The sequence below is a fragment of the Pantherophis guttatus genome, chromosome 1 (assembly GCF_059756535.1).
Source record: "Pantherophis guttatus breed Tessera chromosome 1, ASM5975653v1, whole genome shotgun sequence".
Taxonomy (NCBI): domain Eukaryota; kingdom Metazoa; phylum Chordata; class Lepidosauria; order Squamata; family Colubridae; genus Pantherophis; species Pantherophis guttatus.
Genome location: NC_142063.1, coordinates 98,453,199 through 98,481,134, shown reverse-complemented (window position 1 = coordinate 98,481,134; position 27,936 = coordinate 98,453,199). Strand labels below are relative to the sequence as shown.

The 27,936-nt window shown below is 33.6% G+C and overlaps 1 protein-coding gene across 4 annotated transcripts; it reads left to right on the top strand.

Moving 5' to 3' along the window:
* Positions 1-236: 236 nt before the first annotated feature.
* ZNF143 (zinc finger protein 143) lies at positions 237-27,847 on the top strand. 4 transcript variants are annotated; one of them, XM_087878906.1, is made up of 17 exons: positions 237-507; positions 3,215-3,327; positions 7,584-7,702; positions 7,910-8,002; positions 9,263-9,346; positions 9,545-9,631; positions 10,861-11,057; positions 12,409-12,483; positions 14,367-14,486; positions 15,514-15,589; positions 15,753-15,878; positions 20,222-20,401; positions 22,469-22,696; positions 24,128-24,273; positions 24,626-24,787; positions 26,102-26,248; positions 27,129-27,847. In XM_087878906.1, exons 3-17 carry the CDS (start codon positions 7,591-7,593, stop codon positions 27,210-27,212), a joined length of 1,917 nt encoding a protein of 638 aa, XP_087735032.1. In that variant the 5' UTR covers positions 237-507; positions 3,215-3,327; positions 7,584-7,590; the 3' UTR covers positions 27,213-27,847. The 4 variants fall into 4 exon arrangements, with proteins under 4 accessions (XP_087735032.1, XP_060543670.1, XP_087735029.1 ...); XM_087878914.1 differs by lacking the exon at positions 3,215-3,327 and adding an exon at positions 2,891-2,972 and having other exon boundaries at positions 419-507; positions 9,551-9,631; XM_060687687.2 differs by lacking the exon at positions 3,215-3,327 and having other exon boundaries at positions 379-507; positions 9,551-9,631.
* The last annotated feature ends 89 nt before the right edge of the window (positions 27,848-27,936 follow it).

The window sequence follows — 27,936 nt, the reverse complement described above, 5'->3', positions numbered from 1 at the left end:
CGGGAAGACGGAACTTCCTTTTCACTTTCCATTCTAGCAAGCCCTTCTAATCACAAAGCTGTTCTGTTCAATTCAAATAGTTCGCTTCAAACAGTAACGATATGATTCCCCTCATGGGGAAAGACCCGGGAGGAGGGGGGGGGGACTAAAATGGCGCCAGTCCCTTTTTCCCTCACTGACGCATTACAGCCTCGCCCGACGTGATATAAAATGGTTGCTGCGACGGCCCCGAACTCAGCATAGTCAAGTACCCTGTAGCGTGAAGGCGGTCCCACGGGCCGATTACCAATAGATGGTGCCATCTCAAGCTAAAGCGCCCAATGGCGACTATGGGCGGAGTTTGGAATCGCCAAGTGGCCAATGAGAACCTAAGCAACTGCTGGTGGCGGGGCCTCCCCGCGCGGCTCTGGGCGGTGCTGGGATAGGCGGGCGGGCGCTGAGACGGCCGTTTCCTGTCCTGGTGCATGGTGGTCGGACGAAGGAATTGTTGGAAAATTTCTCAGCGAGGTTCGTATATAAATGTGTTTTTACCCAGTGTGCCTTATTCTAACCGCCGCCATCTCCGACTGGGATGCTTCACTCTCGGGTTTGGTCTGGCCTAATCCCTTTGCGGCGATGTTCCACAGAGGGAAATGTGTGAGAAAACGGGGAGTCGCCCTAGTATCGCGGCTCATATTAATAATAAAGCCGAGGCGTTGCCGACGCCCGCCCGTTCCCTCTCTCTCTCTCTCTCTCCTCCCCCTCCCTTCCTTCATATTCCCGCCTTCTCGATTTCCCTGGCTCCAGGTCTTTTCTCCTGCGATGTATTTGTCTCGGGGGAAGGGGGGGGGGGAGAGAGAGACAATCGCCGCGTATAGTACCCGCTCGGGGTCTTCGGAATCGGGCGACATGTTATCCGAATGACTTCCAGGGGAGTGTGTGCTTGAGGAAGCTTTCTCAAGCTTTAGGGGCTGCGTCACTGGAGAAGGTTCATGTTTTATAGCCCTTGCAAGCCATGACAGAAAAAACAGGATCTTGAGGCATTTTTGTTCTCCGACATCGATCCTGAGCCGAAGGAGTCTCAAAACGTCACCGTCGCCCCTTGCTCCCCGGTGAATTCACCCACGCCGCGCTTAAAAAAAAAAAAAAAAGCAGCGGAACCATTTTTGACAAAACCTCGAATATGAACGAGCGGCGACCTGAAGCTGCAGGTTCGGAAAGGGAGATTCCAAATCAGTGTGTGCGACCAACTTGAGTTGCCTTCGGTCGATCTTTAAAGTCTTGAACACTTTACCCGTTATTTAAGGACGTGCACGACACGTTTTTTTCTTCTTCTGATTATGTTACCCAAATGTGACTGATGGAAGAAGCTCTGCATACATGATTCTCAACAGGCCCATTTCGGATGAGGTTTTTTTTTCTTTTTTTTTAGGTATAGGAAAGGAAGTTTTCTTGTGGGTCCTATTTTTTTAAAAATTCAGCTAGATCTGGTTGGTGTGTGTTGGTTGATATTGGACTGCAAGTCTGATATCTATATCTGAACTGGCTCACTGATTTAATTATTTTTCAGAGATTTTAGGATTGTGGACTGTTTGGATTGTCTCCTTGAGACTTATTTTTTTTAAATGTTAATGCCACAAATATTTTGGTTTCCCAAAAAATATATAAACAAAAGTAGAAAGTAATTTCACTTTTATTCATGAAAGAAAATAATGTCATGATAATTTTGACATGCTTCTGAAAACTCAATAACTTTCTTCATTTAATATTGTATTTTTGCCGTCTTGCAATAAATCACAATTCCAGTTCTCCCATAAAACATACATAGACTTGGTATCATCTCAGTAAATATTTATAAAGTATACATATCCATATCAGGAAAATACATTTTTCCACTAATATTAGAACATGATTTGCAAATCTTATTTAAGAACTCTTAAAAATAAGAGGGTTCTAAACTCAATTAAATCATTATGTATTCCTAACATAGGATATAGTTAAGATGTGCAATATAGAAAATTGCACGCTACATATAAATAAAATGTCAATTTTTTAAAAGGAATTTATCTGCCTACTTAAGGGAAGATCAAAGATCAAGAGGGCTTAGTTGCAAACACTAGGAAATATGCTTTTATTGAAATAGATTTATGTAGAAAATAATACTTGCATCCAGAAGGAACAAGATTGATAAAAGATTTGTTCATCCAGTGATCATAATTACAACTTTTTAATTTTATGAAGCAGCTAGAGACTTGAATTCCCTGAAATGAAATGGTCATGGTGTAGGGGCTCATGGGAAAGAGTACGAGTCTGCTTACAGATGTATGTATCTAAATCTACTAGAAAATCTTACAGACATGAGGCATGCTTCTAAGTCTCAAACCCAGTTTATTATTTCTTTTTTAAACTCAGTTTTTATGACATGTTTTATTTATTGGTCCTACAAAATTAAGAAAACTTTTTTCAATAAAAGTTCTGATAATTAAGAAAGCTGTGTCCTTAATGATGTGTTAGTGTTTCATTTATAGCAGTGATTCTTAAAGGGTAGTCCTAGAATCCTGGGAGTCCCCCAAGACCCACTCAGGGCACCACAAGATCACAATTATTTACTAGCCTATTTTGAAAAATAATGCAATATTAAAACCCCAACAAGCAATTCTTAAAAGTGGTACCAACAAATGTGTCAGTTTTAATTTTTAATACATGAAATATTGATAATTACACTCCATAGACACAAATCACTTTTGAGGTCCTCCATCATTTTTAAAAGAGAGAAGGAGTTCTGAGAAAAAGTTTTAAGAAAAACTTATAACTATATTTAGATATAACCCTCAAAAGTTGCTTGAGTGCTATTGTGTAAAATAATTCACTCAAATCTTTCCATCTAATGTTCCTTCTTGTTAATTCACAGTTTATTATAGACTGGAGCAAGTTGGAATATCATAAAAGACCCAGGTGGCAAGGACCAATGCTTTGGGTTCATTTTCAAGAAGGTAATTTTGAACCCAGGGGTACAAAAAATAGCATCTGTTTGTAACTTTAAGTATCTGTGCCTTCCTTGGATCACAGGATTCTCTAAACATAACACAATTATGTTGTCCTGGTAGATAGTGCCTAACTGCTCTAATGAGAGTTCTTTAGGAGTTTTATTCTTGAAAAAGTTCATTAAGAGGTATTTTCCCATATGTATACTAGAGCTTTTGATAGTAATTCGGTTATATTGGATTAAATCTAGAATGACCATTCTCTGAATAGAAAATCTCACGTCTGTAGAAGGAACTAACCCAGCAGAGGCTCATGCCAAGGTGGTAATGGGAAGGAGTTGATTTTGCTCTTACTTGTGGACAGATAAGCAACACATAGAAATAGTTGGAACCATCTCATTTAGCTATTCTAATTAAAACTGATCCTCAATCCCTGGCTAATTGATTCAGATCTATGTTTAAGCAAATATAATTGCTTTCATTTCATCTTATATTATGAAGACAATAAGGCTAATGTGAAATTTATGATGTGAGCCTTGAAATCAAGTTTCATTCTGATCAGTCTTAAATATCAAGGGAGAGAAAACTATTATGCTGTGATTAACTTGAGGAAACATTGCCATTCTGAAATGTCAACCTAATTAATTCAATATTCTTTTCATCAGAGGAAGTAGATTAAGTTTCCTGCAACACTAGTTTGGACTGATGTTGCTCTCCCAGGTCTTTATTTTGCTATTATGAGGTACAGCCTTTATATATAAGCCTTTATTTTTTTACCTTAGAAGTATTTTGAGCATTCACCCAGGTATATATTATCCTTAGAGAGAAAGAATTTAATGGAGAACTGAATTTATAATAGTATATTCTATATTACAATATTAAATATATTAAAGAAGCATTTGCTCTTAGATGGGGATGATGCTAATTGTCAGTACATTGGGTCTTGGGTCCTGAAAATTTCTCCATATATTTTTTTCCCCTCCCAATAACCCACTTTACAAGATGAGGATTTTCCATTAGAAAAACAACTAAGCTTTGATTGTACAGGTAATCCTCGATTTACATCTATTAGTGACTGAAGTTACAATGGCACTGAAAAAAGTCACTTGGCCAGTTTTCACACTTAACCATTGCAGCATCCCCATGGTCACATGATCAAAATTTGGGTGCTTGGCAACTGGCATGTATTTATGACAGTTGCAGTGTCCCGGGGTCATGATCACCTTTTGCTATCTTCTGCCAGGCAGAGTCAACGGGGAACCCAGATTCATTTAATAAACATGTTACTAACTTTAATAACTGTAGTGATTTGCTTAAAAACTGTGGCAAGAAAGATCTTAAAATGGGGTAAAACTCACTAAATAACTGTCTTGCTTAGCAGTGGAAATTTTGGGTTCAATTGTCCTAAATTGACAACTATCTATATGCCTACTTAATTGGAACTAATAATCATTGAGAAAAGTGGAAATTTTCCTAAGAATGTAGGCATTGACTGGAAGCTTAACAACATAAGCAGGTGTCATATTTAGAAATACTTGTTAATTTAGTGGGATTTATTTCTGAGTTGTTCTGGACTGTCAGTAACTGCTTCATTGAGTTCCTGTAAGCTCATGCTTCCGTCATTAGTGATATAATATAGCTGGTTGTCTTCTGTTAGCCACTTTTTCATTTGGCTTTAATTTTTTCCCCCAAGTATCAGGTCTTCTTCAATTACTCTTTGCACTATGCAACCAAAATATTTAAGCTTTCCTTCATTATTAGTTCTTCTAGTGAATAATCTGTAATATTGAAGGTTTATTTCTACAGTTAAAAGTATTCTCAGTTTGTTCAGTACCATAATTGAAAGGTAACAGTTTTTCTTCATCGGAAAAACTGATGAAAGAATTGGGGTGCTGGAGATAATTGAAAATATCTGGAAGAAGTATATTTGTTGTCAGTGTAAGAACACTGCACTTTTTTTTGTACCTAATAAAATAAAGTTTATTTTTTTACTTAGATAAAGTACTTCCATTTCCAAAAGATAGCACTGTGCCCAAAAGATGTTATGAAAGTGTATAAAATTGAGGATGGGAAGAATCAAAATTCATCCAAATTTAATTAATGAATTATGGGATGGGATTTCCCATTCCTGAAATCTGCTCACAGGCTCCTTTGGAGCACATGGGTGCACAGAAAGAGATGGAATTTATTATAATATCAGATGCTGCTCTGTCCATAGGCAAATACATTTGGATATATGGTAATCAGGTGGATTAATTTAAATATTAACCAGTTTCTTTAACAATGAAATTAGCTTTATTCTGAATGTATTTGATAGTTCAAAAGTAAATTTTTTCATGCAGTGTCATAAATTGTCATAGTTGTAGGGATATATGATTTTAAAGAGAAATGAACAAATTCATGGATTCCATTACTAGTAGTCATTATAGCTAAATGGAGCTTCTATTTCAGAAGCAATACATCATTGGATAACAGTTTTAAGAGAAAAAAGGAATAAGTAACTGTATTCATTCTCTGCTTCTGTAAAGACCTGGTTAAACTCAGAAAGAAATTGTGCTTTTCTAAATAAATCCTCTTTTGGGGGGGGGCAATCTCACCTTTATTATTCATTTATAAACAACTCAAGGTGGTGAATGTATCTAATATGCCTTCTTCCTCCTATTTTTCCCCACAACAAGAGCCCTGTGAAGTACGTTGAACTAAGAAAGAACAACTAAGAAAGTCCCCCAACCAGCTTTCATGCCTGAGGCAGGACTAGAACTCCATATCTCCTAGTTTCCAGCCAAGTGCCTTAACCATTAGACTAAACTGTCTCAATTTTGCCTCTTTTTCATGCAACAGAGCTTTTATCTTGAAAAATTCATGTGGTATAGCTGAAACAACTTTCTCTTTGAAAATGTACTTGGTAATTTTAATGAAACGAATTAATAAAATTAAGTTGCATTTAAGAAATGATCTGTTGTCAAATTAATTAGCATTAAGAGTTAAAATGCTCGAAGCATTGATTTTGGTAATCTTATGCACACATACAATATACCAAAGCATACTTCTGAGTTTTGATTATATTTAAAATTGTAATTGTAATTTTAAATGTAAAAGTACTTTTTTTTTTTTTTTTTTGCAACCTCCTCTGTGATACTACAAATGGGCTGGTGCAGAATGGGAGCATACTGTACCTACCCTGATGCTCCTTGATTCTATTACTGGATTTATAATTGTGTATAAACCAGGATTTGTTGATGAATTTATTGTTTTTTAGTTTTCCTTATCCATATTTCTAAATAATAATTAACAACAATAATAAACAAACAAACAAACAAAAACAACAAAAGTGGAAGAAATAATTAAATGTTTTTTTAAAAAAATAGGAATCACAGTCATAGTACAGGGCTGTTGCACAGACAACACGGAATATGAAATTATCTTGCTGAGACAGCAGGAGGTAAAAAAGCATGTAGAGAGAAACAGATAAAAAACTAAAGATACATGCTGATTTTGAGGAACATATATGAGAAGAATTAGTAGTCAAAGGCACAGTGTGTGCTCATGTTAACCCATTGTTTTTGTGGTCCTCGGGTCATTGCAGGATTGTATTCTTGCAAATCAACAACAAAAAGCCAAAAATTAGCAGCTAGGTTTTCTGTTTTTTTAAAAAGTATAAATAAAGTAGATTTGTTAATCTAAGATTAACAAGTAAATCCTGCTAAAGCCACAAAAGACAAAAAAAAAAGTACGCCATTATCATGTACCTGAATTTTATTTTATTCAGTCCCCAATCACAAAAATATGAAATGACTCCCAGGAATGTCTATTCTAACTTGTAATATCAATATCAAAAAAAGTAAAGTATCCTTTGAGTATTCAATATTCTTGAGACAGCTCCAGATATCTACATAAAAAGAAAATTGTGGGGTTTTTCACAACTACATGGAATTGGTTTGCCACTGTCATATTCCATGATGTTTTCGATTTGCAGTATACCCTATCGCCCTGGAATTTCATGTGATAGCTAGTCTTAAGTCTGATCTGATTAGCCTTTTTGAAAGCTCAGTGCTGCCAGTTGCTTTCTATTATTTAGTAGCTATTGCAGAACAAATCAACCATCCTGGACCCAATGGCTGGTTTTCCTACATGTGCAGAGCAAATGTAGAAAAACCAGCTGAAGACCCTATTTTATTATTCAATAGTATCAATTGCATTAGCTAATTGTCTTGACCTTGTATGTATGCTGTGGTCTTTTCTTTAAAGTAAACCAATCTTCTGTTTCAATCCCCAATTTCTTATTTAGAAAGGGATATCATAATTCCTTAGAACTTTTTCCACTTTGGTGCATAAACTATTTCCCTCAGAATGTTTATTAATATTTGAACCTTTAACATGTCTCTATATTTTCCGTTGGAGGACAAAACTATTCAAAATAAGGTTTAAAAATAATTCAGACAAGATTTTTGGGAGGAGCAAGGATTCTTGCAATGCCTCATTAGAGGATTATAAGTATTTGCAAAAATATTTCTTCCTTAAAAATTAATCACAAATACTTAATGGTCTGAGAAATATTAAAGTGTTGGTGTAAGGAATACTGTTTGAATCTAATTCAAATATATTTTCTGTTATGTTTAGGTAGACAATGTTACTAGCCCAGATAAATCGGGATTCTCAGGGAATGACAGAGTTCTCTGGAGGAGGGATGGAAGCTCAGCATGTCACTCTATGTTTAACAGAAGCTGTAGCTGTACAAGGTAAGTTTTTTGGATAATCCCCTTTCCAACAAGCCCAAATCTATTTGAATTTAAAAATAAAACATACATTGGCACGTTGGGTTTTAAAATGCTGCACAAAATTCACTCGGAATTTATCACAAAGGTTAAAATGTCTTAGTAATTCATGCAGTAGAGGTGTAGTAAATGCTGCAAATGCAAATACCAGAGGTTTTTTTATTGTTGTAGATGGAGACAACTTGGACAATATGGAAGGAGTGAGCTTACAGGCAGTTACTCTTTCTGATGGATCCACTGCCTACATACAACACAATTCAAAAGGTATATCTAGAAGAGCATTATTGCAATTTATTTAATAAAAATAATCTCAGAAATTTATTCTTTCATGCTGTGACCAGTTTACAAAGTTATTGTATTTGTTAGGAATATTAATAGAAGCTTGGCTGAAACAATTAGGGCTATATTCATTAATTCAGAATCAGCAGATCCTCTGTGTGTGTCCAGAATTAGAGACTATCTGGCTGATTGGCTGCCTGTCTCACAAGCAAGTGACTCTTTTCAGCATACAAGACTTAAACAAAACTAAAAGAATAAACATCTAAAATCATTATCATTAAGGGAGAAGGGCGGTATAGAAATTCAATAATAAATAAATAAATAAATAAACACATTTTTAAAACATTAAAAACCAGGAATAATAAACAGAGGATGTTAATAGTCATGGAGCCATTTCACTAGTGTACATGATCTTGGGGTCTCTAGGCCTGCTGACATAACCATATCTTGAGGGACCTTTGGAGGCTTAGAACAAAAAGTGTTCTTTTTCAGCCATTTTATTTTAAAATTGAACTTTTGTAGCCATTTTATTTAAAAATAACATAGTTTAAAATGTAACATTGGAGTCAATTCTAAAAAAAAATAGTTGTTACATTTCTTTGAAATCCAGATCAGTCTACATATATGTGAACAGCATCCCAATGGTTATTCTGAAAATGAATTTGAATTGCTTGTTCGGTTGAGAAAAAGGAAAAGTAAATTAAAAAAATTAGTTTCCTCTGATTTTCACACACATATACCTTATACAGATACACTCATTCCCCTAGTTGTTTTATTTGAGTAAAATAATGATGAAGTCAAAATAGAATTAACATTAATGTAAGTGGATCTTCTTTCTTGGCTGCATTTTGAGCACCAATCCAAAATCAGCAGAATATATGAATGCTATTACCCCCAGGATGTCTTCCAATCCATATGATCTCTTTCTTAATAATCTGTCTGGGAAAGTGAGAGGACTGCCATATTAATTTAGCTTCTCAGCCTCCCAACAGGTGATCTGATTCAACTTGAGATAAGCAACTTGAGGACATTTTCTGTATACAGTAATTCCAGTGCAGCAAGAAAGATAACGTATATAAAATCCAGATGTTGGATGATGAGTTTGGAGAATGACCTATGGAAAATATTTCTGCATGTTGAAAATGCATTCTAGGGTTAAATTTGCAGTGTAGCCTAATTTTTTGCAGCTTGCTCCTCTTGATGGAGATGATGGGTTATACAATGTTCAATATACTTCTATTTCAGATGGCAAATTAATGGATGGCCAGGTGATACAGCTGGAAGATGGCTCAGCTGCCTATGTCCAACATGTTCCCATGTCTAAAAGTAGTAAGTATATTTCATTAAATCTATTGACTTCATGATAAAATTAATTATAATGCTTTGTTATTTTAACACTTCATAAAATGTTTGAATTTTGAAGTTCATTAATATATTTTCTAGTGCAAGTTAAAATATTAAAATAAGGACTTGAACATTTGTAATGATAGGATATTGCATCTTTGAAATTTTGATTTTCCTTTTTTGATGTAGGAGACAGTCTTCATTTAGAAGATGGGCAGGCAGTTCAGCTTGAAGATGGAACAACAGCCTTTATACATCACGCTTCAAAAGGTAAATTATATGTCAATACATTGTTGACTTTCGAGTAAAGTTATCTCAATTTCTCTTCAATTTATGAAATATATTATTCAAGATTTGCCCTACATCAATACATTTCTTTACAGAAATGCCCAAAAGTTAACACCCATATGCTTTCACTTGGGGAAAGTATTTTTCACTTACTGTCTTTGTGGCTTTCAGTCTTAATTCCCATATTTCCGGAGAGAGCATATGGGATTATGAATGACATAAAACAAAATCACCTGAGCTATTTCTTTTAACAGACAAGTACTGTTGATGGCATTTTGCTGATAGAAAATACAAAACAACACATTTATTACTAATCACATAAACAATGTATATGCTCTAAACTATTGCAAATAACCAGTGTATTTCAAATTGTATTTATACCATAAAACAAGAAATTTACTTTGTTTTCTGAAATCTTTGGAATTCAGTAACATTTTTTACTGCATAAATTTAAAGAAAAACAATTAAAACATCCTATAATCGTAGGTACAACTCAGTTTATTCTGTGGTATGTGTATGCAATGATCTGGATTCAAAGGTGGGAAGCAATTCAGAACACATTTATTTACCAATTGATAATTCCTTGAGGGTGGATTTTATTTAATGAAGTGAGACAAATACACCTATGGACATTCCAAATAACGTTTTTCTGCTAATCCATCTATGCTCTTAAATTTATCCTGAGATTGAAGCATAAAAAGTTATTTTGCTAATGTACAAAATTACCGATGCATAAATATGTAAAGTGGTAATAAGATTTAGCTCTCTAAAAGCTGGATATTAACTGCTAAACCTTCTATGAATAAATTGATACACATTTTCTTGTTTTAAATGTCAATTGATGTAATGTATACTTCATTTTAACAATGACCTTAAAATGCCATACTTTAAAAAATATCCCAGACCTCTAGGATTTTATTCATAGGTGATTTAACCATTAGAAACTTAGACAGGTGAGTTTCTGAGAACATGCAGATTTTAGGTTACTTGCCTGCCTGGGTAGCTAACAATATTATAGGCCATTTATATAAACTGCTGAATATCTCTGGGGAGCTGGTAGATCTAATGATATTTAAACATTGTATTCATATTCCATTACATAATGAATGAAATAGAGAATTCACAATAGGATGGCGTTCTTAATTATGCCCTTCCTTTTATGACAGCTAGATGATCTATTGTCTTAATATTCATCTTAAATAATTTATCAGACAGTTACGACCAGAGTGCCCTGCAAGCAGTACAACTAGAAGATGGGACCACTGCTTACATTCACCATACAGTACAAGTGCCACAATCGGACACCATATTAGCTATTCAGGCAGATGGCACAGTGGCAGGTCTTCACACAGGAGATGCTACTATTGACCCAGATACCATAACTGCTCTGGAACAATATGCAGCCAAGGTACTTTGCTCTACAACTACATATAGTTTATATTGGTAAACATGATAAAATCAAAGTGAATTATATTGCAATTAAAATATGATGTAACAGATAGGGGAGTAGCCAATAGTCAGGCTCATATATGCTTGTTTATGGTTTAGCATGTTGTGTGAACTCATAATTGTAGCTTATTCAATAAAACATATTTGAGGAACTCCTGTGCAATATGTGAATCCTATTATTTAAACCAAACTGACTGTACTTAAATATATAATAGAATTGATATCCAGAAAGAGTTTGAATGGAGGTTGGAAACAGTAAAAAAGACTAGAAAGGAGTACAGCAAACCATTAGAAGTACAGTCAAAGAAATGCAGACATAATGGATATACCAGTTATTAAATGATTAATAAAATATAGCATCTTTGGTTTTTATACTTTATACTTGAAGCAAACAAAAACGATCTTGAGAAAATAAGTCTGATCATAAATCATTCACGTGTAAGGAAAATAAATAATAGCAATAGCACTTAAGACTTAGATACTGCTTCACAGTGCTTTACAGCCCTCTCTAAGCAGTTTACAGAGCATATTGCCCCCAACAATCTAGGTCCTCATTTTACTGACCTCAAAAGGATGGAAGGCTGGGTCAACCTTGAGCCAGTGAGACTCGAACTGCCAAACTGCAGGCAATCAGCAGAAGTAGCCTGCATTCTAACCACTGCGCCACCACAGCTCATAACATATTTTAATGTCAATAAATCAGTTCTGTAATATAGTTCCTTGGAGATAAGAATGTTAAAATTGTTACATTTTTAAAGATGATTTTAATAACAAATAACAAGGTTTTAGGAATTTCAACAGTGGTGTGCTATACTTTTTTTTCCTCTGGAGCAGAATTATCCTTGTTAGGAATTAGAAGTATGGAATCCTTAGACAAATATAATGGAAAATAGACAAAAACTGTAACTTCTGTTTTTCCCAACAAACCTTCCGCTTGAGGAAAGACTCGTCTATAAGCAGAAGGAATATGTCTACATTCAAACTAATATTAAGAAATTTACCAGGCATATTTAAGAGATCTTGGCCTTTGTTTGCATAGATATAGTATAATTAATTATACTATATAATTATAGATTGCAGTTGTGTACACTGCAGTGGACAATGCAGCACTACCTACTCTACAGCCCCTAAGCCAATTGTAGTTTGGATGTCCTAATTGTTATTTAAAACAACCATGGGAAATCATCTACTTAATTTATTGTGTAAAATTATTTGATTAGGTTGATGAAAAGTTCATAAGAGAATAAAATTTTGTGAAAGTGAACAAACACAAAGCAGATTTTAAAGTTATTATTATTTTTTATTTGCAGGTGTCTATTGATGGAAGTGACAGCGTTAGTAGCACTGGGATGATAGGTGACAGTGAACAAGATAAAAAAATGCAGGTATATAATAATCTAATTTGTCCTCTGGTTTTTTTTAAACTAGAATAAAAATAAATCCTTAGTTTTGTTCACCAAGGGACTTGCTCAGTATAAAAAGAAATTTAACATAAATATTCTATTCTTGACCATATAAAAAATGTGTTATACTAAGTATAGAATGTGCAGAATGCCTTTCCATGTACTGTTAAATCATTTTGTCCATTCACTACAGAAAAGGGTTGAAATGGATATAAATAAATTTCATCCAAGGATGAAAGATCCAAGGATCTTTCTATTGCAAGATGAATAAAAAACTACAAGTGAGCTTTCCTAGAGAGTTACACAGTCTCTGCACGTATTATACGTGAGAACTGTACCTTTCATGTGTGTGGAGTTCTCTCATTTCAAAATTGTACATTGCAAATAATCATTTTTTTCGGTTCTGATCTAAATTTTGTCCGACGCACTATTCCAAATTTAATGTGTGCTAACACATCCTAACACAAGACACATCTTAAGATAACAATGTAGGTATATACATTAAATTTACAAAAAAGTATATAGGTAAAAGCAAATCACATGATCTGTATACCTGTTGGTTTGCTATATTAAATGGCATTTGTTGCTGTGATCATATTACAGATTTATTTTGTGGGCCCTGCATTAGTTATCATTTGTCTTCTGGATACAGTTCCAAATGTTAATTTAAATTATAAAAACCTATAAAACTTGGTGCCAAGGTACCTTTAGGGCTATTTACTTGAACAAGAGTTGGCTTCTTTGAGAACCTCCTGGAAGGAACAGCTGATTTTTGTGAGGTGATAGGAGCTGAGAACAGTAAGCAATTTTTGTTAGTTTTATTTTCTTATGCCACCACCTGTTTAGAACAACCTCCTGATCTGTTGGCCTCCATAGTAATGGTCTTCGAGACATTAGTGGAAACCTAATTTTTCTTAAAGGACTGGGTGTGGTGTGTGGGAGCTAATTATTCACTTTTGATTATTTTTTGTTCTCTGTAAATTATTACCAATAATTATTATTTATTGGTATACTTAAAATTATTATAGGTGTTCCATTCTGTCTCTGTGGTATGAACAAGCCATGATTTCTGACACAACATATTCTGGACATGGAGAGACAACAAGATCAGCCCTGCTTGTCCAGAAACATTTACAATGGCTCTGTTTAATACTGTACTCTCAGGTGTCCTAGAAGTCAGATACAAGAAAGTGCTGTATTTCCAAGTGATATGGGTACTGTAATATAGAATCTAAAACTGACATTAGAGTCAGTTTTATTTCTCCTTGTTTGATAAAATATCCAAATTGTATCAAACTATTTTACATACTTATAAAAGAGTTTCTTTTTATATATAATTTTATTAACATAAATTAATTTATAGTTTAAAAAGGACCAGGCAGTTTTGATAAACTGCCTGGTTTTTTTCTTTGTAAGACCTCTATTTAAAAAAATTAGACTAGTTCAAAATAGGATTTATTCGCAATTCACTTTGAGGGCTGGGTAGAGCTTTAGACTTGAAGGGTATATAGGTGAGTGTTGAAAAAGCCTTTTCTTGAAATAATGCACTTTTAATCAATTGCCCATGGATTATATATGAGGGCCCTTTTTTTTCAAAGCACCTTCTTCCCTTCAAAGCTAATATTACACATCCCTATTTGTACTTCATACTGTCTGATTGCAATGCACCTTTATGTAATTTTTTAAAAAGATCTTAAAATTAATGATGAAGAAATCTTTAGGAAAATACTGATATTTAGGTGCCAAGAGATGTAGGAAACATTTTGAATTGTATCATTTTAAAGTACTCTTGTTTTTTAATGCAGGTCCTTTTCTAGACTTTAGATATGACTGAAATGTTAATATTGTCATTTCTTCCCATTTAGATTGTCTTGCAGAGCCATGGCACAAGAGTAACAACTAAGTCCCAGTCAACTGGAGATAAGGCTTTTCGCTGTGACTATGATGGCTGTGGAAAATTGTACACTACTGCTCATCACCTTAAGGTTATTGTTGAAAAACTGTTCAAATCTTCCAGTTCTTTGCAATTAAATCTGAAAATGATAGAAATGCAGTCAACATCTGACATGATAGTTTAAATTTTACCTCTTTTTACAGGCCCATTCCTAAGAGGTCTGTAAGGGCCGTGCATAAGAGCACCAGCGTGCCTACCATCCCTATCCTAATGTTCCCTTTAATTGTATTCATTTTATGTATTCAGTTCATGCTTATACTTATATATATATTATCTAATAGTACTCGACAAATAAATAAAATAGATATAAATAAATAAATAAATTCTAAGTGTACTTCTAAGTGCTAAGTTATAAACACTTAATAAATAAAACTTCTAATAATATTGCTAACATCAATTTAATTTCCTAGCTGCTATGGAGAATGGGCTACAGTTCAAATAGAAAATATTAAATATGTATTATTTTAATACAATGTTATATATTATAACATACATACATACATACCATACCATACCATACCATACCATACCATACCATACCATACCATACCATACCATACCATACCATACCATACCATACACACATTTATATTTATTTTATAACAGGTATTAGGCCTAACATAGACATTTTGGTATAAGAATTGTTTGCAAATGATAAAAACATTGTGACTTTTCTATTTTGAGAGGTTTTTGACTGAGTCAGGCAATCTAATCATAGAATTCCTCTAATTCTCTAACAGAAAGTCTTTTGCCAGTTTAGATAAATAATGAAACTCTGCTTCTGTGCTTTTAACTTTCCTTTCAAAAGTTTTAACTACCGGTAGGTGTTAAAAGTATTGCTATAAGAATGACATTGTTTTTGCAAACTATTAAACATGCTATGTATACATGTTGTGATGGAAACAATTTTTTGATCCTTATAAGACATCACTCAAATTATAATATGGTCATTCTAATTCATTTTGGCCAGCATGGGCAAGTTGACTTTTGCTTTTACTTTCTTTACATTCTGTATATACAGTCATTTTACAAAATATATGATTTCTGCCTTTCAACAGGTACATGAAAGATCACACACAGGAGATCGGCCATATCAGTGTGATCATCCAGGTTGTGGAAAAGCATTTGCAACAGGTAGGGGGTTAATTCTTTTTAAGTGGAAATTTTAATTAAAGATTTATAAATAATGCAAGCTTACTACTTTAATGGTGTGAAAGAAATATGCAAATCATTGAATTTCATAGAAAATTAAAGACAGATGGAATAAAAGATTTTAAATCATTCAATTTTTGTCAAGGTTATGGATTAAAGAGTCATGTCCGAACTCATACTGGAGAGAAGCCTTATAGATGTTCAGAAGAAAACTGCACAAAGTCATTCAAGACTTCAGGAGACTTGCAGAAACATATAAGAACCCATACAGGTATTTTGCATATTAATACAACTTTAATTTTTATAATGGTATATTTGGATATCATAAAACATTTCTTAAGTTCATCTACCTTTAACCAATCTGTTCTAAAGCCTAAAGCATCAAATATATTACTGCATCTATTTAGGATAAGTGCCATTTAATTCAGAAATTCTTATATCTAAATAAACAAATAGAGGTCTTAGCTGTAAATTACTTTGAACATTTTGAAACTTAAAATAAAAACCTGAGTTTTGTAATACCTTGACTCACTTTATATAAAATGTGCAACAAAAGTACTTTTTCTTTCTTCGTAATTTAGAAACTTTGTTGCTACCAATAAACATTCCTAAATTCAAACAAAATTCAGCAATTTAATCATGTAAAGGCACCATAGATCTAGAATAAAATAATGACAACATAACTATTTAGTAATATTCAGTAGTAGCAATAACAATCGTACTCTTTCTTAGTTAAAATAATATGATTTTTTTTTACCAGCCAACCACCTAAAATTCTGCATGCAGTTGGTTTCTTTGGTAGGAAGTTTGCATTGGAAAGTACCAGAGTAAAAGTCCATTTCAGTTCACAAATCAGTTAAACCTAGAAACAAAAGGAAAAAAATGGAGCTCTTTATATATTGATTATGTATGGCTAATGTTGACAGTTTAGGTTAGCTAACTGTTGTATTTTCACCAATGATCATGTTTGCATAATCTTCATGAAGAGGCCCACATAGGAGACCTTGCAATAGACTTGTTTGGTGATTGCCAGGAGGATATGCAGCTGATACAAAGTTGAAAGTGTTGAAATGCAGTTTATGCCATAGGGATCTAGCCTAAAAGTATCCAAAAACTGTAGATTTGGTTTTGTACAATTTTATCAGAAATAGAAAAAATAATTGCTGGTTAATCTGACAGTCTACCAGCTATACCTTCTAATTGGCTGCTTTGCTTTTTAGCCTCACTTAGCACATCACTAACTTCAGTCTGATCTTTGAGGTGCGAATAATAAATGGACTTTGAAATCATCAACATATTGATGATGTTTCATTCCAAAGCATTATTTAGATTTTTCGAGATATTAAACGAGATATTCGAGAATGAAAAAATACATTTTTAACAAATGTGTAAAAGGGACAGTTTTGTACAACTCAGCTTCTTCTGAGGATCCCTTTTCTACCCTAACCTTCCTTCTTTTTCTCTGTACATGCCCATTATACAGTACAGCATTTCTGTTTCTAATTTTGCCATTATTTTCTTTAACAGTATTGACAGATTACCTCGGGTTTTCCTGATTTTTATCTAAAAGTCCTATAACCTGTTCATTCTTTTTTTCTCTGTGCTATTATGGAGCTCTTCACATCTGTTTATTACTTCATTTCATTTGTTAATCTCTTGTGTATATACTCCATTCCTTCATTTGTCTATGCTTCTCTGTGAAGCTTTTGTTACCGGGTTTTCCCGAAACTAAGACCCTGTCTTATATTTTTTTGAACCCTGAAATAAGCTCTTGGCCTTATTGCCATGCGCTCAAAAGCCAATTGGGCTTATTATCGGGATGTCTTATTTTGGGGGAAAGAGAGTACCTATACTCATAGTTTCCACACATCCATGAATTTCATACAGTAAATGATTATCAGGCAAAGGTGCAGTTGCTGATTTACTATCAAAGACTGAAAAAAATTGCCATCCAGTTCATTTCTCTACTTCCAGAAGAAGTAAAGTAATACAAATCTGTGCTGTAGAAACATTATTTTTACTTCTGTTGGACGTGGTTCAATATTAAATGTGGAGACAACCTATATACAATTGGTATTTGCAGTTTCTCAGGAAGAAAGCAATTAAAACTGACAGTTTACACCCACAGTGGGTTTTTTTAACCATTGTGTTTTTTAACACATTATATATTCTCTAGGAGGTAATCCTTAGTTATGCTTGTTATGTATTGGTAATATTTGGCTTTCAGATATTAATACTAAAAGTATTTCAAATAGGAATTGCCTTGTGGCAGCCTAAGAAAACAAACAAAATTTATCACATATATTCTGAATAATGATTATTTTTTCTTGTATGTTTCTAATGTAAGCACAAAGAATATATCCCCCATAAATACTGAGATCTAAATTGAAATTCCCATAGAAGAACAAGGCTAAAGTGTGTGTTTTTCTATTAATTTATCTATTTTTAGATTTTGTTTTAATCTTTATTATTATTTTTATAAATAACTCAAGGCAGTGAACAAACCTAACATTCTTCTCTCCTCCCATTTTCCCCAACACAACACCCTGTGAGGTGATTTGGCTGAGAGAGACTGACTGGCCTAAAGTCACCCAGTTAGCTTTCTTGCCTAAGGTGGGACTAGAACTCCCAGTCTCCAGGTTTCTAGCCTGGTGCCTTAGCCACTACACCAAATTGGCTCACAGGTAAAGCTCAGCATCCTATTTCTCTCCTCTGGTTTTCAGCTTTAAATGTCTTCACAAGAGAGGCAGACTTCACATAAATTTAGCTTTACATTGCAATATACAGATTGAAATCTACAGTGGAAGAATCTATGAAACTATATAAATGTGTTTCCCTGTTAAAAGTCCAGTTTCTAAAATAACCAAATCCTTATCGCTTGCCCTCAAAAAAAAAAGAATCAAAACAGGTTGTGTAACATTCTTGCAGACATTCCATTCCTTCTGTTTAAACTAAAGACTGCCTTTAAAGAAAAGCTGTTATTGGGTGTGTCTTAGCACACTTCAGCTCTTTTCTCCCTTGTAACAATATGATATAAAGCATAATGAAAGGATTATGGAAACTATGGCAATGTAATATTGTAGTAAACACACTTCAAAACATACATCTTTCTGGCAGAAAACTGGCAGGCTTTTTAAAGTAAAAAATTGCAGTTTTTTTCTAGGAGGAAGCCAATAGTTGTCTTTCATGGAAGTAATTTGAAGGCTTTTTCCTATCTGGTGTTTTATAATAGTAATGGGGGGATTAATAAATATCTCAGTAATATTCAATAATACATTGAATTATAAAAATTGTGCTTTCACCCATCCCTCTTAGGCTTCTCTCTGTGGCATGACAGTATACAGAGACTCGACAGTTCTTAGCAAAAGCACTTGAGAAAGTGTCGCACAGCAGCATAAGGGTATGCTAGCAATATAACATTTGTTGTAGGGATTTAAGTACTGATCAGTACGGACATATGGTAGTTGTATTTAAGTTAAACGGGGAAAAGATACCTTTTTTCTTTATTACATAGGTGAGTTTAATACACATATGTTTTAGAGTGTTCTATTTACATATGGATAATTGATACCCATTTGTTTAAACACAGCCAGTGCTACAATCCAGAGAACAAACATGTCATTAACAAAAGAGGCCCTTTCTTTCGGAAGCAGTAGTTTTTCATGCTGTCCGACAAACCACTTTTAACATTTTAATGACACATAAACTTTGTGTAAAAAACTATATTACTAATATGTGTCCAAAGTTCAGTACTTGACTGGGAATGCACAAATCCAGAAGTTTAATGCTCTGGATTATGGTCTATTTCTAAGGAATTTTCCTTTTAATTTAAGGAGTAACTGAAATGGCAAACTTGCCAGCAGCAGTTAAACCAGACTCTGTACACAATACATAATATCAAAAAGTACATAGTAACATTCAAAATCTTTGCCTCCAGGTTTCTTTTCATCCTGTCTCATTTGTACTTTAAAATGTTTAGCCTTTCATTTAGTGATGCTTTTATTGTTTATATGAATTATTCATATGCAGTATGAGTAGCTCATACCATAATAGCTCTTACATACTATGTGTATATTGGCATTTTAACTTTCAGAGAAATGAGAGGAATAAAACATGTAAATTTTCAACCTTTATTATGGTCACAGACCAACACAAAACCTATTTAAAAATATTGCATTATTTGTATATAGAAGTTTCTCTAGCTGCATCTTTGACTTAAGCTAGTAATGGTATTGAATCTACAAAATTTCCCCAACTTTAGGCATAATTCACTGATATGAATTATTAAAGAAAAAAAAGATGAAAACATTAAATATTAATGCCTGAGGATCAGTACAGTTTGTTTACCCAAAATAAATGAAGCAAAGTGAAGCAAAAGGTAAATTCAGTGATGGTTCTTCGGTATATTTTAGACCTCATAATTTTGTACAAGGCAGGATTAGAAATTTATTTAACGTACCAGAAAACTATAATCTATTTTATTCAAAATAGTAAAAAAAAAAAAAAAAAAAAAAAAGGTGGAGAGATTTATTTATTAACATATTTAGTGCCAAATGTATATAAATAAATATGCTATTTTAAAGTATTGTAATTTGTTTATCTCACTTTTTTTAGGTGAAAGACCCTTCAAGTGTCCCTTTGAAGGATGTGGTAGGTCATTTACAACATCTAACATCAGAAAGGTTCATATCAGGACACATACAGGGGAAAGACCATATTATTGTACAGAGCCAGGATGTGGAAGGGCATTTGCCAGTGCAACTAACTATAAGAATCATGTGAGAATACATACAGGTATGCTATTTGATATATTTTGCTTATAGTCCATGATTTTCTTTACTTTCCAGTTTCATTTGAGGGATAATTTTAGGTCTTTTGGAAGAATAGGAAACAATTCATTCTCCTCTTAACAAAGTAGAACTTGAAAGCCTTGGTAGTACAGTGGTTTAATGCACCCTGTAATTAACACAGCTGCCTGCAATTTCTGCAGGTTCAAATCTTACCAGGCTCAAGGTTGACTCAGCCTTCCATCCTTTCTAAGGTAGGTTAAATGAGGACCCAGTTTGTGGGGGCAATAAGATGACTTTGTATAAATATACAAAAGTATGAAGGCTATTGCTTAACGCATTGTAAGCCGCCCTGAGTCTCCAGAGAAGGGCGGCATATAAATCAAATTAAAAAAAAATAAATCTCTAACAATAATCAGAGAAAATGGAATTTAAAATAATGTGAATGCAACTTTAGAACAGAATTTCTCAAACTGTCATTGCAAGTAAGGTTGTAAAACAGTTGAAAATATGAGTATTCATCTTTGCATTTAATATCTAATCATTCATTCTGATAAAGTAATTCTAGATTGGAGTCTTAACAGAATAACAAGGCCTGGGTCTATGGCTTGTGTTAATCATAATTCATTGGTTTTAAATATATATATTTTTATCTTTTAGGATTGTAAAATAAAAATAGGAATAATGTACTTTGAATTGCAGAATTGGAATCCCAAGAATAATTTTCAAATGATCCATGAAAAGAAAGACATTTGAAAAACGTCTTATATATATATATATGTGTGTGTGTTATCTTAAGCATGCTACTTTCTTTCTTGAGAAACTGTTGCTGATACATAGTGCATGGTAAAGTTTTCCAAAATAAATATTATTTTCTTTTTTCAGTATTTATTAGCACATTTTCCAGGCATTGCCACTGATGGACTCAGAGTCTCTTTCTTTCAGATGAAAGTGATTAGCATCCTTCTAAACAATTATACTTTGGGTCTCATTGTTTACTAAATAATGAGCTCATAATTCTCCATTTGAATTCTCTATTTTTTTAACATATCTGGAATTCAATAATTCAATTTCCAAAAAATTGAGATGTTTTATGTAAATAGTGAGATCAGATGTTTTGTATTATATGTACTTAAAAGAAAAACAATATATGTACATTTCCAATTATTTTATAAGCATATAATTTTGTAAAAATGATTCCTTGTGATTTTCCAGAATATTTATGGTGCTAGAGAAATCTCTGAAAAAAGCAATTTCAGGTGCCTATCAGCAATGGAGGGTAATGGATGGGAGGTGGCTTTTTCTGGTGGGCATTGATCCACAAAATGATCATGATTACTAGCACAGGTAGTCCTCAACTTACAACAGTTCGTTTAGTGACCGTTCAATGTTACAACAGCATTGAAAAAAGTAACTTATGACCATTTTCCCACTTATGACCATTACGGCATCACATGATCAAAATTCAGACGCTTGGCAACTGACTCACATTTATGATGGTCTCAGGATCATACAATCTTCTGACAAGCAAAGTTAATGTAGAATCCAGATTCACTTAACCAATCATATCACTAACTTAACAACAGCAGTGATTCACTTAACTTTGGCAAGAAAGGTCATAAAATGTAGCAAAATTCACTTAACAAATGTCTCAGCAACAGAAATTTTGGGCTCAATTATGATTATAACTCAAGGACTACTTGTAGTTGGATAGCTATTGAAAAGTAATATAAGAAAAAGGTCCAAGGGAAGGAATGCTGGAAGAAAGAAAGCTTTAGTGGACAAAGGTTGGTGGAAGGATTGGCTTAGAGGAAAAAGAAAGTACTTAGAAGAAATCTGCAAAAGTAAGGAAATGGCAGGAAGGACAGAAGGCAGACAAGTGAAAAGAGAATGAAAATTGGTGACTGACTTGAAATACTGTTAACAAAGAAACCAATATGCTGAAGTTGTTATTTTTAACATAATTGTCAGTGATATGTAATATCTGAAAATGACTCTTATTTATGGTGGTATGGGATTGCCAGACATTACAATCTATTCAGTGACCTTCATTGCTTTCTCTTTTTTTGCCTAGGGGAGAAGCCTTATGTATGTACAGTCCCTGGCTGTGATAAGCGTTTTACCGAATATTCCAGTTTATATAAACATCATGTAGTACATACGCATTCTAAACCTTACAACTGTAATCACTGTGGAAAAACATACAAACAGATTTCTACTCTTGCAATGCACAAGCGAACAGCACACAATGATACTGAGCCAATAGAGGAAGAACAAGAAGCTTTTTTTGAGCCACCTCCAGGTATCAATTAATTAGTGTAACTCTTAATTTTTCTCTCACATTAACTATAATAATGGTTTTTGTTCCTTACCTCTTGCAAATAGTTCATTATATTTTAAGTTCTACTCTTAAACATAAGATGTTTTCTGTGATGCCCATTTCCTTGTGTTTTAAAATTATTTGTAAACATTTTGCCATTCATAGTTAATTACTACAAACATAGTTAAGTTTCTCTGAAAGTAATCAGTCTTAGAGAAGATATAAATATAAAAATATTACAGAATGTGCTGTATAAATTTCTGAGATTGAACCATTAGAAGAGGCCATCCATCAGTCTGGGGTGAAGTATCATCAATAATTTAATTATATCCAGTTATACATCATCATATATGTTCTCTTGATTGGATTATTGTACAGGCAGTCCTTGATTTACAATGACAATTGGGAGCGGAATTTCTGTCATTAAGTGGTGCAGTCATAAAGTGCGACCACATCGCTTAGCAATGGCAATCCCTATAGTAGATAAAATTTCATAAAATAGAATATCTTTCTTCTTTGGAATATCTAATAAATAAATACAAAGTTCTCCTTCTCACAAAAGATTCTCCAATATGACTTTTAAAGCAAATATGTCAACATTGTCCATTTCCATTTCAATTTGAAGTGGGGATCAAAAACTTATTTTCTTGGGGGTTGTAGATTTACTGGCAAATATTCTTCTTTCAATTGCATTGTGGAACTTGTAATTAAATAATCTTCATAGTAAGCACTGTTGGGGTTGGATTTATATTGCAAAATTATAGTTAAGTCCTTTGTATTGTTAAATATTTCTGCAGCAACCTCAGGAGTTTGATATCTTTCTGCAGTTGATTGCATCTCTGGGTTTCTCGTTTTCTTCTAATTACTTGAGTAAATGGTTTCTCTCACTCTTCTTTCATAACATCTTTGGGACATAGTTGATCTATAATGCAAATCATTTTGTTTAAATATTCCTCCAAAATAATTCTGCCTAAACAAATCTGAATAGCCAGAAGGCATTATTGCTATCAAGAGGTGTGATGGGAGAAGACCTGATAGCAAGTATTCTCTGTGGTAATTTCCCTCTTATAGAAGAGTTTGACCCGCAAGACAATATCATACCCTACCTTTGTGGCTAGTAAAAACCTGGCATATTTGGAAGGCCTTAGGGGGCTGCTTGTAGAACACCATGATAATTTTAATAAAGCTAATAAAATACAGTTTAACTGATTGGCACTTAGTTGAGAGACTATAAGAACTAAGCTCTAGGGAAGTTGAAAAAATACTTAGAAAGTTGCCAGTGGAAATGCGAACCGTGTCCATTTGTTACCAGAATCCCAACATGTATCTTTCCATTTAGTCAGGGCTTGAGCTCAATATAAAAGAATTCTTACCTTTTTAAAGTGCAAATTAAACTCATATTCCTTTAAATAGGTCAAGGTGAAGATGTTCTCAAAGGATCTCAAATAACATATGTAACGGGTGTTGAAGGAGAAGATGTAGTTTCACAAGTTGCTACTGTGACTCAAACTGGGCTGAGTCAGCAGGTGGCACTTATTTCTCAAGATGGAACTCAGCATGTAAGTATCTGCCACAATGAAAGATAGCCTTCAAAATAACTTTTAAAAAATTGTTCCTGATTTTTTTTTTACAGGTATCATTAAAATTACATTAACTTAAAAAAAGAACTGCAATACTGTGGAAACCATCTAAGACATAAAACAGAGTATAATAAATTTACTTTAAAAGTTCCAGTTCTAGTTTTTTATGTCTGACTTCTGCTTAAGGTTATGAACCTTGTTGATCTTTAATTTTTTTATTTGCTTATTTAGTTACTATAAAGATACATTAATATATCCCAGGATGAAATTTTATATAAACAAATTATGCTCAAACCAATGCTGTTAACTAAATGATTATATACGATTTCAGGTTAATATATCTCAGGCTGACATGCAGGCCATTGGAAATACTATCACTATGGTAACACAAGATGGCACTACCATCACAGTCCCTGCACATGATGCAGTTATTTCTTCTGCAGGAACACATTCTGTTGCAATGGTCACTGCGGAAGGCACAGAAGGACAACAGGTAAATTGCTTCTTAATATATAGGTGAAAACAAACAATTGAAGCTTTCTAAATAAATGTATTGAGAACAGATTTTCTAGCCATTAGCATGGCATTTGATTAATAGAGCCACCTTACTCTGAGTGGGGTGAATAATAACAGCAATAACCAATAAAGCCACAGAATAAAATAGAAAAGCATAGTTCAGAACAACATATAAACGTGTTGGAGAAAAAAACCTCAGCATAAGATGTTTTTTTAAAAAATATTTTTATTGCTTTAAAAATAATAGAAAAATAAAAATAAAAGGAACAAAGATACACACATTGTCAAAAATATATAGCAATTGTCTAAAACTAAGAAGAAAATACAACAGAAAAAATAAAATTACAGATAATACATTAGATAAATATATATAGGCTTCACTTATTGTTTACTATTGTAACAATAAAAAGCTTAATATTACAGGATTTATAATATAGTTCTAGCCAATCTAGTTAAGCCTGGGATAATACATGCAATAGGAAGTGAATTAAAAATGAGCTCAGTGCAACAGAAGTCCATTTTTTTTACTGTTCTATGTATTAATTTATTTTGGCACCATCATTGAACTTTGTAAATTGTTTAAAGTCAGATTGAAGCTGCATGGAATGTTAGCAATAAATAAATCAACATACTTTGTAACTGCCATTTATTTCTGTGCCCAAAGACCAAAAGGAAGAATTATTTATAGTTTAATGCATAGTATATCTTAGCATATTGTGTAAATTATTTTACTGATTTGCAAATATTCATTCTTTACTATTGGTTCTAGAATATGTGTTGAAGGAGGTATTATTCATATGTCTCTCTTTATGTCCTAGTACAGTGATGGCTAATCTTTTTGCCATCGCGTGCCAAAAGCAAAGGGGTCGCGCTCATGCGTGCCCACACCCATAATTCAATGCCCCCCCCCATTTGCCAACTTCCGGTGGGACCAGAAGTCCCGTTTTTCACTCTTCCCCAGGCTCCAGAGCCTTTCTAGCAGCCTTCCCCGCCCCCTCCCCCCGGAGGCCCTCTGGAGGCCGGAAACGGCCCATTTGCTGATTTCTGGTGGGCCCAGAAGCCTGAAAACCAGGTGACGTGCCCTGGAGCTGAGCTAGGGCAACGCTCGCGTGCCCACCAATATAGCTCCGCATGCCACCTGTGGCACGCATGCCATAGGTTCACTATCACGGTCCTAGTATATTATTTTTAAAATATTAAGACTGATCATTGATGACTTTAAAAACTAAAGAAGAATTAATTATTTTTAGATTTCAGTATTTCAGTTTTTTTCTCTGTGCTTTTTATTAAGGTTGCCATTGTGGCTCAGGATTTAGCAGCTTTTCATAGTGCTTCACCAGAAATTGGACATCAGCAACATGGACATCATTTAGTCAGTGCAGAATCTAGACCTGTTACTTTGCTGGCAACATCCAATGGAACACAAATTGCAGTGCAGGTAATTTTGATACGTAATATACATTGGGAATATTTTATTAATAATATATGGATTGAATCCAGAGTAGAATTTCACAAACTGGAGAATCTGCAGGCCTAGAAAGACCGCAGACAAATTCTATCTCTCTCCATCCTTTTATGCTCCCCACACTCTGCTTCTGGAGATTTATTGATTTTTTGGAACACCGCAGGAAGTAATTCTGAGAGCCTTAGAGGAGAGAGAATCAGTAATCATTTATTTCTCTTCTACTCTTTTTTTCTTCTACAAATCCCGCCTTAGCCAAGAATGCCAGCTGGGTGACCTTGGGCCAGTCATTCTCTCTCAGTCTAATCCCCATCACAGGGAGGTTGTTGTGGGAAAAAGACAAGGAGGAATGAGTATTAGGTATATTCACTGCCTTGAGTTATTTGTAAAAATAATAAAAGTGGGATACAATATAAATATAACCCAGTAACCTTCATTGGATCCAATAATCTGCTTTAATTTTGCAGAACCACAGATTTGGATCATTTTATATGCTATAAATTGCTTTTTTCAATACAAATAATTGTTACACACTCTAAATTTCAGCCATTTATTATATAGTAATTATTTACGAAAAGGCTGATCAGTTCTGCATTATCAATTTCTGATCCATTGTAATTCATGCTTAGAAGCAATTTCATCCGAACGAGCAGAATCCAGAAACAAGTACCTCAAAGAAGTTCCTATGTTTCAAAAAGAAATCACTTGAAATTATGTATGTGGGCTCAAAAAAAATATGACAAACTATTACTATTATACATACATAAGTAATATTGGTACACATTTAAACACTTTAGAAAAATATGCTAAAATGCTTTTAGAATGTTTATTTTAAGCTATTTTTTATTTGTTTCAGCTTGGAGAACAGCAGTCTTTGGAAGAAGCAATTCGAATAGCTTCCAGAATACAACAAGGTGAAACACCAGGAATTGATGATTAACTCATAACTTGGCTAAAGGAACAATAGAATTCTATTTTATTTTTGTTCAACAAAAGTCTATGCCAGGTGAAAACCATAAAATGTTTTTCCCTCACTAATGCTGTGCATATACTTTACGCAACAGTGAAGAACATTTAAACTGTATAATGTTTATGTATATGAACTTTGGGAATACTGAATTCCATCTCTTAAGATTCATTATTCTCTACCCAGGACAAAGAATTAGGTTTTGTATTAAATTCACTTGCTTATATTCCAAACCAGACTAAAGACAAGCAACAGTCACAGAAGAAATGCTGGAATTAATTTTAAAGTCATACAAAATCAATGAAGGCATTATTGAAGATTTTAACTCTTTAAATCATAACAGCAATCATCATTCAAAAATCCTTTGGAAGCACGAATTTAATTGTTTCTTATATGCAGTTTTGAATTTTGAAACCTTTGTAAATATTCCATTTTAATTGTGGTTCATACACATGTTGAACATTTATCATTTTTAGTTTCCTCTCCTGTCTCACTGATTGTAAATACAGACAATTGCCAGAATTGCTATTATATTGTCTTTGAATTGGATTATGTATAAAATGAAACCTTTGGTTGTTCAATATTAAAGGAATTAAAACTGGTGTTTCTACTTAACGTCTACCATCATGTTATATATGAGAGACAATTTCTCTTTATCTTTGTTTGGTCATTTGGAGTACATACATATAAACTCTAA